Source organism: Taudactylus pleione, unplaced genomic scaffold (genome assembly GCF_031769625.1).
Source record: "Taudactylus pleione unplaced genomic scaffold, aTauple2 ptg000471l, whole genome shotgun sequence".
NCBI lineage: Eukaryota > Metazoa > Chordata > Amphibia > Anura > Myobatrachidae > Taudactylus > Taudactylus pleione.
Window position 1 is genome coordinate 2,767,041 of NW_028284873.1, and position 15,035 is coordinate 2,782,075.

Here is a 15,035-nt window from a genome sequence, read left to right on the forward strand (position 1 = left end):
GTGAATAGCGTATGCCTGTAACAGCTTATCTACTTTAATAATATCAATTATTAATCTATTGATTTGTATGTACCCTCCTGTAGTTTTTATTATACACATTACTTTGTCCTTGTGGCTTCTTTCTTTCTTTAGCATTGTCACCTTTAAGATTGTGTAGCTTACAGTACATGTTCTCTTTTGTATCACAAAATGTGATACAAACACACACACTTGACTTATTAAAATACTGTTAAATTTGTATTCAGAAAGGTAACAGCATAAATTTTAACAATAATAATTTTACCTGGTTATACATATTTGGATATTAAAATGTGAAAGATTATGAGACAGTACATCATAAAAGAATTTACACATTATAAAAGAATGTACACAACTGAATAATAAATACAGTACAGTATATTACACTTAGATCTTATGCGGGTCAAACACACAATTAAAAGTAAAATTAAATACCATAATGCAGTGATCAACTGGATCTCTATTTGCCAATCAAGAATATCCAGTGGGCCAGCCAACAACCATGACCTGTATCTGCAAGCACTCAATAAGTCCACACTACTAAAAAACCATATGATCACATTTATTCTCATTTGGTTTTGTGCTAAATAACTTAAACATTACCTGGCAAAAGTGTGCACCATTAAAGATTTAAGGGGCACACTGGGGATGGAAGTCACTCATGCAGTTCCCAGCTCTGATACTGTCTCCAAGGTTGCAGCTAGATCAGTGGCTTCACAAAGGGGCACTCCTGCTCCGGGGACAGTGGCAGGTGGGGAGTTTGACTGGGGCGGTACACCTGTCAAACCGTAACGCAGGTATCCTAAGGCGAGCTCAGGGAGGACAGAAACCTCCCGTGGAGCAGAAGGGCAACACCCGAGTATCACCAGCCGAAGGGTGACACCAAGGTGCAGACTCCCCTTCAGTGACAGGAGCAGGGTGATGCACTGTAGCATTAGGTGCAGCACTTGGCTCCTGACACTGTGAGGGAGCTGGCACTGCACACAGTGCAGTCCACACCTCCGCCCCCCACCTCCCCAAGAAATAAGCAGGGGACCATGGGGGTTTGGGACACAGGCCATGCCCCTGCCCCCTTGGCCATGCCCCTGTCCACGAGGCCACACCCCTATTCTTCTACCCTCACTTGACGTCATTTCTTGGGTCCATTATCTGAAGGGGATCTTGGTACAACCCTATCTTCAAAGAGGGTGCATCGCATGCACCACACAGCAGACGTGTCATGTGACTGCCAGTGCCAGCCCGGAGAGATGAGTCACAGGCTCCAGCAGAGACCATCAGTGAGTGATTTTGTAGGGTCAGACTGTTGGGAGTGGGACGCATAGCGGAGGCTGCAGCTTATAGAGCCATGGCCATTGCTGATGACAGTGAATGTAGAAGAGGGATGTCTAAGAGACAGCTGCCTAAATCTGCCTAATGGTAGCGCTGCTCAGTCATAACCCTATCAGCCCATTAGTGTACAGTTGCAAAGTTGTAAACATTTTAAAATATATTGCATGGATACTTTGCAGCTGAGCCTTTTTCACCTTTGGAGCATTGCACTGCGTACCATGTCTGAAAGTGATAATAGAGTTACTGTAGGGATGCAGGAAAAAACAAGCAAGGTTTTCATTCCTGTTATCACCCACAATGTGCATCCTTACACTTATTTGAATCCTCCTCCCCCTTGTACTCTAAATAATACTTTTAAATTGATGTTAACATTAAAGCCTAGAGAGTAAGAATGAATTGATGGTAGTAATTATGCCTAACTAGCAACATTTAAGGAATTATGCTGTGCATTTGGGAATAAGTGAAAAAATAAACATTTCCTGGTACATAAAAATTATATTAAAAAGTCTGTAAAACATGGTAGAGTGCACAAAGAAAAAACAAGAAGTTAATTAGTGAGGTAAACCTAAAACATTTTATGTAACTAACTTTAGATATATTTTGACAACCTTACAGTTCTAACAAGATATGTAACATTAGCGTGATGTTAACTTTATTCCTTTACTGTATATAGAGTATATTGTTACAATAAAGGAATGAAGAGACAACAATATTACAACATTAATTATTTGAATATGCTTTATTTTCTTGCACTCTTTATTTTGTTCAGTTTTACTTTATTATTATTTTTTTTTAACACTAGTCATAGTAATATAAAGTATATTAATTAATAAAGAATAAAAGTTATATTCTATGTTTATCTCACTAGTGCATCATGACAGCAATTTTTTCTTTGTGTAAAATTTTGAGTACTAAATTAGCCTAACAACACTTACTACAGTGACATTAAGACAATACTTGCATTCCCAAAAAACATATCAATAGGAGAAGGTTTGGAATTTGTGGATATCAAAATGGGTGCGATTTTTTTCTTGTTTTTGCACCAGTATGGTTCAAACATGGGACTGTAACTATACAATAGTACTGTGTCTAACTGGTTGCCATATAATATGCATTAGTACTATGCCTAAATGGTGGACATATGCAGTAATGCTGTGACTTTTTGTTGGCCATGCAATAAGCAGTAGGGCTGTGCCGAAATGGTGCCTATGTAAAATGCAGCAGTGCTGTACCTACAGTAATTGGTGTCTATGTAATATTCAGTAGCTGTGTCTAAGTTATGTTTATGTAAACTGCAGTAGAGCTCTGGCTTAGTGGTTTCTATGTAGTATTCATTAGTGCTATCAATATTGGTGTCCAAGCAATATACAAGAATTCTGTGTCTAAGTGCTGTCCATGTACCATTATTGGTTCTGCAGTGATCATATTTTGCTATCTATGTAATTTAAATGTGGCATAAACTTTAGTAACTGGAGGTCATATACAAGAGGCTACAGACTCTTGTACTTCTGTTGCACAGTGCAAAATCAGCTTTGTTCCTGTGGAACCCATATATTTCCATTGAAAGACTGTCAAATCAGACTAGTTTCAAACATATGGAAATCCTCCCAACCATTCCCTTTTTTATTGGATAATCCGATTTAAGATGATTGTTCGGCGATGAGGATGCTCCTCCTGATTTGTGTGTGTGTTAGTGGGATTGTGTTGCAGCACAATGGATATTTAAAAATAAAACAATGTCCACAGGTGGTGTACCAACCTCCCCATTTCATTGCAATCACGTCCCTTGTCCTGCTGTTGAGAGCTCTAATGTTGGGAGATATGACATGTATTTGGTATTAGAATACAGTGCTTGCAGATGAGCAGAAGATTGCACAGGCAAATTACAGAGCAAGGGTACTGATGCTCTCAGGAGTAGTGCACATTTCCTTTAACAGGATCATTTTAATGAGATAAAGAGGTGGAGATGAAATTCGGCAAAGGGAACACAGCCATTTCCACTTAGCAAGATTCCTTTAAGACATAAATGAGGCTAGACTGAGCAGAATTGTAGGAATAAAGCTGAAAATATTATTTTAATGGTTGTACTGAACTGATAAGAGGTCAGTGTGTGATGCGACCTGGTACAGTTTTGTACAGCGTCCAAAACAGATTTTCCATCTTTAGAATTCTAGTTTATAGAGTTGTTTCCCGAGAGCAGGCAAGTGTTAGACAACCATATTTAAGGTGCAGGAACTAGTTGCGCTGTGATTAAAGTGTACCATTAAGTTAGGTAGTAAAGAGCCACATCAAATTACATTGAGCCTCCTCCATACAGTCAACCTCTTGATCTATATGTATCTGTTCCCCAGGCCCTACCTGGTGGTTTTAATTTAAAGTTCTTGGGAATGTTCTCCTGCATTGCAGGAAACAGTATTCCTTTGATCAAGATTTCATACCCTTTTCATTGATATACAGACCCTTAACCCCTTCTCAGACATCGGTGCCCACAAAAGGTTTACTTTTAAAAATGTTTCATCTTTTATATACATATAAAATGCACCAACAAAAAGTAACAATAGGGTTAAACACTTCACGCAGCTCTTTTTGCAAAGGTTTTACTCCCAGATGTCACTTTACAATCCAATTTCATTTTACACCTGGGAGTAATAAATGAAAGCTAATAATTTTTATGCAGTGGATCTGCATATTTTCTTCATAATAAATTCATCATTTTTCATGACACTGGCATGAAATATTTGTGGGATCTGCATATAGAGGTGTTATGTTGATACCAAAAGACGAGGGAAATGCTAAACAGAGCAATAACAAGAATTATGAGGACATATTACATTGAGCAATAGAAAAAGGTACAGCGTGAAGTTATTGGGGGATAATAATGTTATAAGATAGAGTATGTTACGGCAGGTTATGTGAGGCAGCAAAAAAGAGTCTTTTGAAACATATAAGAAATTATTAGAATAATCATATTTGAAGAGGTATACGGTACTAAGGCCATATGGAATAATAACATGAGTCATAGTGAATGGAAACAGCAGTATAGTTAAGTTTATATAATGTGGTCACCCTTTTATTAATTCATTTATTATTTTCCAGATTTGCCTCCTAAAACACGATACTGATATCTGGCCCTTATTGATATTGTTTCCTATAGCGTTTCACAGTAAGGTGACATGGAACAAATATTTTCAATTAATTTCTTTAAAATCGATTTGTTTGCCAATCTTATACCCTTACTTGCATATTTGCATATACATATTGCAAGAGGCTGAGCTTACTTAAAACATGTAAAGTGCTGTTTCAGCAACTCTCAAGGCTTAAAGCTTTGCTGCACCAATCAGACTCAGGGCCACCTTCATATATAGGCACCATTTCCAACCAGGTCAACTTTTTTAAATATCTTAATTGATCAAAATGCCCAGCGCTGAACAATAAACTGTGTGTGTGTGTGTGTGTGTGTGTGTGTGTGTGTGTGTGTGTGTGTGTGTGTGTGTGTGTGTGTGTGTGTGTGTGTGTGTGTGTGTGTGTGTCAGTGTGTGTGTGTGTGTGTGTGTGTATGTATGTGAATGGTGGATACTGTGTATTAATGTGTTTATATAAATGTAACACAGTACAAACGAGTATGACAAATATCGTTAACAAAAATAAATTGATACAATTGGGCTCTTGTGATCGAACAGGGAAGGGAAAGGGAGAGTAAAAAAAATCTTGGCCCACTCATTCATACTGTATCTTGTTACATTTAAACTAACGTATTAACACACAGTGTACATCCACCATTCACAAACACACAGTTTATTGTTAGTGCTTGGCATTTTATTTAATTACAGTATACTATTACCTAAGGGTGGACACCTTTGCCTAAGCAGCTCCTTATTACAGGCTAGACATAGACTCACACTTAGAAAAGCAATGCCTACTCTATACTTTTTAAATATCTTGCCCAACAAATATAAATTCATTTTCTGCAAATCATGGACCTATCACACAGCTATCTAACCCTAGTGCCTAAACCTAAACTCCCCCTCCCAGCCCCCTAAACCTAACCCTCCCACCTTAGAGCCTAACCCTAACCCCTAACCCTAACCCAAGTACTTACCTTCAGAATTCTGGTGGTCGGGATGCCGGAGTCGGTATTCTGACTAGTGTCAGGATTTCGGCATGTCGGCATTCTGACTGACGGAATTTCCTCCATTGGGATTTTAACCGCATCCCCACATTAAGAGGCAGAGTAAGGCACATTAAGACGCTCCCCACATTAAGAGGCAGAGTAAGGCACATTAAGACGCTCCCCACATTAAGAGGCAGAGTAAGGCACATTAAGATGCTCCCCACATTAAGAGGCAGAGTAAGGCACATTAAGACGCTCCCCACATTAAGAGGCAGAGTAAGGCACATTAAGATGCTCCCCACATTAAGAGGCAGAGTAAGGCACATTAAGACGCTCCCCACATTAAGAGGCAGAGTAAGGCACATTAAGACGCTCCCCACATTAAGAGGCAGAGTAAGGCACATTAAGACGCTCAGTGCAATCACTCCCCTCGCACATTGTGCAGCCTCCCTAAACCCACAGCAGCCCAGCACACAGCAGTGTACGACAGAGCAAATGCTTTTTCAAAAGTAGGCAAGTAAAAGACAACAATGGTAGCACCAGCTTTGAGGGTAGTAAGGTTGTTTTCACATAATTGTGAAAATATTGTTACATATCCATTGACGCGTCTTTTCTGAAGCATATCTCTTGTCAGAGCTGCTGCATCAATACACAGTGATACTGATGACTACTAGCTGCACAATCTGGCCACATCTGATTGACAGCTTTAACAGATAGTATTGGTAAATCACCAAGGACTATTTTATATAAATTTGCAGCCATCTAGCATTTGTGCATTATATAATTGACATTTCCATTTTGAATACTGCATTTCCATTGTACTTTAAAGGGGAAAACAGCAGTTATTTAATTTAATTTGTATTTGTGTTTAATACAGTTTTTATTGAAAATGTGGCTTGTGCTTTTTATTAACAACTAGTATTTTGTACCTGTCATTTTCTGTGTTGCTATTTTTAGTCTCTCTTTCCCCACCTTCCCAACTCTCTCCACTGTCTTCCTCTATACTTCTATCTCCCTCTTCTTTCGCCCCCTCTTCCTTCCATCTCTCTCTTCCCCATCTCCATATCTTCCTCCTATGTCTCTTTTTCCTGCATCCCCCATTCCTCCTCTTCTGATTAACGGACTGTTTATTGACACCACCAACTGATAGTATTATCATCAGGGGCTATATTATAAAAATTTGCAGCCATGTAGTCTACATGTATTACTTAATTGACAAATGGCTGTATGCACCCAGGGTGCTCCCAGTGCAGTCAGCCAATTGTCTGCTCTAGTTGTCTCTGCTGACCATTGTTTCTCTTCTTGTTTCCTTTCTGTGAGATTGAATGTGTACAGTAAGCTCCGCGATGGCGAGATAGGGATACCTGGCTTGGGACCCCATCCTTCAACAGGATGGGGGTTATTTGAGTATGGGGCAGCCCTACACTTAACATATAGGTGATGACAGGAGCACTGTGAGGGAGCTGATGCAGGGGCACTCTGGCAGAGGTGATTAGCATACGCTCTGTAGTGTAACACTGTTCACTAAAGACCTATCTGAGCACCGGACATTCTCTCAATCTCAATTTGACAGTCAAGCCCAGGTGAGAGAATGGGGCCAGGTGGGCTGACAGGACATTGCAGGGATCCTGCTGTAGGCAACTGACACAAGGGGGCATACAAGTATATGGTATCCATTACACCTGCGTTAGATGGACACCATACATGATTATATTTCACCCTCTGGCACCACTTCTCCTGCACTTCTCTCCTCTGGGAGCCACACCCCTCGATCCGGGGGTTGCCATGGTGGTGGTGTTGGGGTCCTTCTATCCCCCGTTTACTCCTACTAACTCGTACCCTCTGAACCATCCCTTACAGTCTCTACATTTGAGGTTCATGCTGTACGCCTCTACCAACTAGTACACCTTTGAGTAGCTGTCATTTCCCCTCCCTGGCCCTCCCTCCAAATTGCTCGACAGCTTTGCTTCCTGGCTCCCTCACTCTCTCTCCTCAGACTTTCCCTCCATTATCCTACAGTAGGTGACTTCAAAATTACAATTGATATCCCCACAGAATCCTCTGCCTCCAAACACTTTGCCCTCACATCTTCATTTGCTATCTGCCAAAGGACCTCCCCAAACTCCCATGTGAGTGGGCATTCACTTGATCTGTCTTCACTCACGGATGTGAAATGTCTGATTACTCCAATTCCCCATTTCCCTTCTCTGTCGATCATCTTCTCTCTTTAACTTATCCCTCTCTCCTTCCCCTCCTCTATCTCCTAAGGCCACCATCTCTAATTGTAACATTGAGGCTATAAACACCATTTCTTTTTCCTCCCTGCTTGACTCACTTCTGTCCCCTATTCTCTCTCTCCTGCCCTGAACAAGCCATTACCCTATACAATGCCTCCATTATTTCTGCCCTTGACTCTTATGCTCTGGTGACCACTACTCACCCTCGCAGATCCACACCACAACCCTGGCATTCCAAATGTACCAGATACCTGCAAAAGTGTTCATGAACTACCGAGCGACAGTGGAGGCGATCACACGTTAAGGCAGACTTTCTCCATTTCAAATGTATGCTCTCATCCTACAGTGCTGCCCTTTCTCTCTCTTAACAGTCGTATTTCAAGAATCTCATCTCCTCCTAGTACTCAAGACCCCAGCACCTCTTTACACCTACAATTTCCTCCTCTGAGCACCCCCTCCTCACCTCCTCCTCACTTTCTGCCCTTGACTTTGCTACCTACTTTACATCTAAAATTTATTCCATACATAAGGACATCATATCCCGCCAGTCCCCCAGCACTCCACCCCCTCCTTTCCCGGATCACCCCTCCCCATCCATTTTACCAACTCTGATATCCTTCTCCCCTGTATCTGGCGAGGAAGTCATGACCCTCATCCAGTCCTACCACCCTTTCACCTCCCTTTTGACCCTATTCCTTCCCATCTCCTCCGCTACCTCTCTCCTTGTGCCTGTTCCCATCTTGCCCACCTCCTCAATCTCTCCCTCTCATCTGGCACTGTCCCTTCTGCTTCCAAACATGCCCTTGTCTCCCCCATTCTTAAAAAACCTACCCTTGATCCTAACACTCTCTCCAACTACCAATTTCTCTCCTCCCTTTTGCCTCCAAACTCCTTGAGCGTACATATTTTTTAAAACCGCCTTACCGCCTTTCTTTCCTCTCACTCCCTCCTTGACCCTTCTCAGTCTGGCTTCCATTCTCTTCATTCCACTGAAACTGCCATCACAAAAGTCAGCAATGACCTCCTTGCTGCCAAATCCAAGGGCCACTACCATCTGCTCATTTTACTCGACCTCTCTGCTGCTTTCGACACTGTGGACCACCCTCTCATTCTGCAAATCCACACTGCCCTCTCCTGGCTGTCTTCCTACCTCTCTGACCGATCCTTCCCTGTCTCCTCTCATGACTCTTCTTCCCCTCCCACATCCTCTTACAGTAGGTGTTCCCCAAGGTTTTTCTCTTGGACCTCTCCTATTCTCCCTCTATATGTCCTCTCTAGGTGAACTCATCAGCTCCTTTGACCTCCAATATCATCTCTATGCTGATGATACTCAGATCTACCTTTCCTCCCCTGACCTCTCCCCCTCTCTCCTCACTTGTATCTCCAACTGTCTCTCTGCTATCTCTTCCTGGATGTCTCAGCGATTTCTTAAACTTAATATGTCTAAGACTGAGATGATCATCTTCCCACCCTCCCACATAACCTCACTTCCCACTATTTCTTTATCAATTGATGGCACAACTATCTCCTCTAGCCCCAAACTTTGCTGTCTTGGAGTTATCCTGGACTCCTCCCTCTCCTTCATACCACATATTCAGCACCTCTCGCAGACCTGTCGTTTCCATCTCAAAAATATTTCCAAGATTAGACCCTCTCTCACCCAGATTTGACTACTGTAACCTCCTCCTATCTGGTCTCCCCAACTCCCATCTCTCTCCTCTCCAGTCTGTCCTCAATGCTGCTGCTTGACTCATCTTCCTCTACAAACATTCTACATCCACTTCCCTTCTTTTACAAGCCCTCCACTGACTCCCCTTCCCCTTCAGAAATAAATTCAAGGTTCTTGCACTCCCTTACAAAGCCATCTCCCATTTCTCTCCCATTTACATCTCTGACCTCATCTCCCTTTACTCTCCTGGCTGCCCTCTTTGTTCAACAAATGCATGTGGCCTCTCATGCCAACTGACTACTTCCTTCCACTCCAAGATTTTGCATGTGCTGTTTCCCACCTTTAGGAACTCTCACCCTTCCCCCATCAGACTCTCCACCTCTCTACAATCCTTCAAATGGGCTCTCAAGACCCACTACTTCATCAAAGCCTTCCAGATCTCATTGTAAACCTGCTGCTGCATGCTCCTTCCTCCCTGTCTACCACATCTGTCATGCCTGTTTGTCTGCCCCTCCCCTTTAGAATGTAAGCTCTTACAACCAGGGTCCTCTACCCTCTTGTGCTTCGCTTTACTTTATTTCCATCTACTCCTTACTCCCCACTAGGGCACCTAACACTTGGTTGCTTATGTTGTTGCTCTCTATCCTAGTCGCTTATGTAGCAATGTATATTATCCATGTCCTTGTCCTGAACTGTATTGTATTGTACTGTATTCTATTGTATTGTACTGTAAGTCACTGGTCACTTATTTTTTTATGCACTTTGTAAGGCGCTGCGGAACACTTTTAGTGCCATATAAATATATGATAATAATTATTATTATTTAAAATATAATAATCTCTCTTGTATATTACACTTCATTATATTATTATATTATGTACTAATAGATTATTGCGACTAGGATTTACTAATAATCAGTGGTTGAAGTGGAATTTTAGAGGGACGACATGGAAAATGCAAGTGAATGGAATTTAATAGTTTTACAATCAAAGCAATAGGAGAAGTAGTAGCTTAGCATACCACCATATACCTGCCATCTGCAATCACTGCTAATAACACTGTCATACAAAATCTCTGCACTATATCTATTCTACACTATCATAGGACATAAATATGCATATTTTACACTTGATGTTCTGCTTGGCTCATATGCTACTCTTTTAGAGCTACTGTAGATGCACCTTTAGATGCTGACTATAGCACTCTCCTCTATCTTCACTGCTTTGTGCTCTCAGCACAGTTCTTTCTTGGCTCACTTCCTACCTATCTAACAGCTCCTACAGCATCCTCTTCCTCTGGCACATTCTTCTCTCAACTCCAACTATAACCTGAGCTTTTTACAAAGCTCTATCTTGGCCCTTTGCTTTTCTTACTGTACATCTCTCATTTTGGTGAACTAGTTCACTCATTTTGTGGCCTATTCATTATGTTAATTATTGGGGAAAGTGAATCCCACGAAAATTAAGTAAGTATTCACCTTACCGTGAGCACCGGGGCAATTCAACATTGCTCCAGTGTGGAGATAGCTGACCTGAAGATCAGCTTTCCATGCGAGGAAGCAGTGAAACTTAGCTCTGCAGAGTTTGACTCGACTTGGCAGTGCTACTGCGTATGTGTGAACTTGGGTTCACACATGCACAACTTTTGTTGGAAAGAGCTGAGCATTGGCGGAGGGCTCCAAATGGATACCTCTTCACAGTGGGGTGCAGGTAAAAATGCCATCTGAAAATGGCGAATGTTCCTACAGTCAAGCTCTGAAAATATTATATTTTCGGAGCTCGTTCAGTTTAGGTCCTCATACCAGTGTATGGGGACAGCAGGACATTTAGGGGCTAAAAGGTAAGCAGGAGATATTCATGCTATATCCTGCGTTACCTTTATAATGAATAGCACTACTTTATACAAAAGTAGGTGAACATTTTATTAATAATAATAATAATAATAATTATTATTATTATTATTATTATTATTATTATTATTATTATTATTAACACCTAACTCTTTCTGTCAACAACAACAAAAGAGTACTCAGTCTTCCAGTCTGCTGCCTTGGTTCCTCACATCCAGTAACTTTCCAGTCTTGTCACATCTTACCCAAGATGCAACCAAATTCTTATCCATTCTGTCATTAACTCCTATTTTGACTACTGCAGTCTCCTCCAATCTGGTATTCTTCTCACCTATCTGTTTCTGCTTCAATGAATCCAACATGTCACAGAAAGACTGATCTTGCTCAACAACTTCACTAGCTCCTTATATCCTCCAGAAGCCAATTAAAACTATGTATCTTTACCTACACAATTATCAACAATACCACCCATAAATACATCTCAAACCCATACACTCCATCACAGTGCCACCTACTGTATATTAGTGGTACTCCCTCACAGCTGTTCTTATCTCAGCTCTAAGCTACACTCACTCCTCTTGTCTCAGCTGTGCCCTATTCCAATAGATTGTAAGCTCTCTCATATGCAGGACTTTCCCAATCCTTTGTTTTCATGTTTACATTTATTTGTCCCTTCTTTTATATATGTCTTGTGGTTCCCACTCTGCAGGCCTCCAGAGCACATTGGGATCGTAGAAAACAGCTACAGTATTAATAATATAATATATAGTACTCAGGTTTTGATTTGGGTGCAGCGCTACTTACATCCAGAAAGCCTGCATTGTGTCTAATATGATTAGATGGAACAGACAGCAAACGTTCTAGCTTTCATTTAGAGATAGAGGGGCTGATGAGTCACACGCAGAGTGGCTGTAGTTGCGGGCAGCTGCGGAAGCCTGTTTTACTACCTTATGCTAATGCGGGAAACTGTAGTGCTAAAACTGGGGTATGTGTGTGTGCAAGCGGGAACACGGGCCGCCCATTGTTTTTATGCCAGCCACTGCAACCTTCATTCATAGTACTGGCACTTGTACCAGTCCTATGCTAGATGTAAGAGATCCATTAGAAACAGGCTTCCCTTTCCAGTACACACGACCCAGGGCTTTTGATACACTCACACAAGACAGCGTTACCACGTGCTTGCATTGTTGCTGCCCAGCTGCCACCCAGAAACAGCCAATTTCACAGAAAGACATAATGGGCAAGTTACGTACCACTTAGAATAGGAAGAAGACACAAAAATGCATACATTTACATCTGCATATGCGCTGTTTGCAGAACCTCGCCATTTGTGTCCGTGAACAGAGATCCTTCTGACAGGATCAGCCCCAGAGACGTCAGATAAGAATTATAAGCATAGACTTCAACAGAACACTTATCATTATACATAAAAATAGTGTGTGCGCCTTGGAGCTCACAGCAAGGAAAATCATAATAAGTTATTATCCTGAATGAGAGGCATCTAAGTGATTTGAGAGGCATCTGAGTAATTTAATAGTAGTGACTAGTGAATAGTGAAGATTAGATTTTCTTAGAACATTTTATGTATTGCATACCAGCCAAAGAATGTTTCCCGTAAAGGATGGATGGAAGTTATTTTGCAATCATAAATGTTTCAAAACTGTAAGAAACAGTATAATAAATAATGTATTTGGTTTCTAAACAATATAGAAACTAATGTTGGTTTAGTTATTCCTGTATTGTTAGTGTTTATTAGTATTAGTCCTTTCAGCCTAGTTATGGCTCTCACAATGCTGTGCATATATAGTTTTCTGAAGATTTGGCATCACCCACTAGAATGTTTACACCTCACCCACTATAAGTGTTGTATAAGTGGGTTGTGTCTGACATAATTATTATAATAATCATTTATTTGTATAGTGCCAGTAATTACAGGATTTACTCAACAAGTATAAAACATATTTTTCAAATTTTTTTTAAATTGTTCCTATTTTTCTTTCCTTTTTAGATACTGCCCTTTTCGAAAGTTACACTCAAGGAGAGATCCGAGAGCTAGTATCTACTCTTGTAGAAAGGTACAGCCAGTCCATACACTCTGGGGACGACCCAAGAAACGGAGCCAGAATGAAGAGAGCCCGTGTGCGCAAACAGCCATGCACCATAAAGGAGCTGGAAGTGAGAGTCAGCGAGCTGGGTCTGGGATACATATCCGACGAAACAGTTCTGTTCCGCTATTGCAGTGGTACATGCGAAGCTGCTGTACGCAACTACGACCTCTCATTACAGAGCATACGGGGCAAAAAGAAACTAAAAAAAGAGAAATTGAGAGCAAGGCCTTGCTGCAGGCCTCTAGAGTACGATGAGGATATCTCTTTCCTGGACTCCAAAAACCATTACCACACAATCAAAGAGGTCTCAGCTAAGGACTGTGGCTGTGTCTGACAATTACTAGGAAATAAACCCCACCAAAAAAGGAATAAGTTGTTTTCCACCAGAGAAAACACGTCCGCTCCCTACTGTTACACTTCATCCTGTGGAAACAGGAGTTCACAAGGTTGTTCATTTCTACCTCACTTAATTGTTTATATGGAGATTGGACTCTTTTAGAGCAAAGAAGATGGTTTCAAGGGATTGAAGAAACCTTATGGAATTGGGGAATTGGAGGGTCTCTACCACCTTCAAGTACTATTGTCCCTTTGGCCTTTCATGAAGGAATACACATTTGTAGACTACTGGCAGGACCGAGAAGATGCAGAGAAATACAGTTTTCTACATAATTGTTTTGCATGTGCATTTTACAACCAATGTACGGTGATAAACTGATATGCAGTTCAGGGAAAATGTTTATCAGCTCTTCTCTACGTTCAAAGGCCAGACACATTTTCATTAAGCAAAAGAAGATTCACAAAATAAGTCTTGTATATTGTTATCACTTTCCATCCAAACGGAAGTGGGGGCCTTTCAGCACCACAGTAAGCAGTCACTGATTATCTGTGCCAAACTCAGAGCTCTCTCGCCTTCAACTTGGGATGACTTAGACTTGTTACATATGTGTATTATCTCATACAACTGCAATTAGCCTGAATACATAAAGACCACAGAGTATCAGCATTATTTAATTATATACATGTACATTTTGCCTGTAAATGTCAGTGAATGCCTATAAGTATAGGATGATGTTATTCCCATATTGGTAATATCTATGAGTATTATAAAGACCTTTGACAAAAGTTCGGAGTCTTGTTATGAAATAGCAGAAATATGACCCATTATTTTATCTTTACATAAAGTCATGGCGAAATAATGTGTATTTGCTTTCCACTTCCTAGAAGAGATATCATTCAAAAACAATCATGTTGCTCTTTTTTTCTATTAAAAAAAGTGACAATTAATGGAAAATATTTTGTGGATAAAAATGGAGCAACTACTTTGCCCCATAGACCCTTCCTCAATAACTAATGACTGGACTAAATAGATAAATTAATATAATCACTAAAAATGATCTTGTTGCATCATGAGAAAGTTAGTTATGTTTTATTTTTTAAATAGAGCATCAACTTTACACATACAAAATGGGCCTCATTTACAGTTGGACCCAAATATACTGATTTGCAAATGTATCCTTTATTTTGATTTAAGAATATCTAACACTTGGTACCCCTTATGCCTGGAGAGGTGGAAGAGGGGCTGACAAGCTCACATTGAGTACAGTAAGGGATGCACATGTAAGTGTAGCACGTCACCTGGATGTCGATCCATTTGGACTTGGATACATCCATGGATATGCTTTTGTTTGTAGGTACTAGAGGCCTGGAGTAAATA

At 40.8% G+C, this 15,035-nt stretch overlaps 1 protein-coding gene across 1 annotated transcript in view; it reads left to right on the plus strand.

Annotated features, from left to right (window-relative positions):
- NRTN (neurturin) overlaps nt 1-14,424 on the plus strand; it is a 148,827-nt gene extending 134,403 nt beyond the window's left edge. Inside the window, exon 3 of the mRNA XM_088448884.1 lies at nt 13,222-14,424. Within this exon, the coding sequence (XP_088305010.1) occupies nt 13,222-13,655 (434 nt within the window). The 3' untranslated portion in view covers nt 13,656-14,424. The remainder of the gene's footprint in view (nt 1-13,221) is intronic.
- The last annotated feature ends 611 nt before the right edge of the window (nt 14,425-15,035 follow it).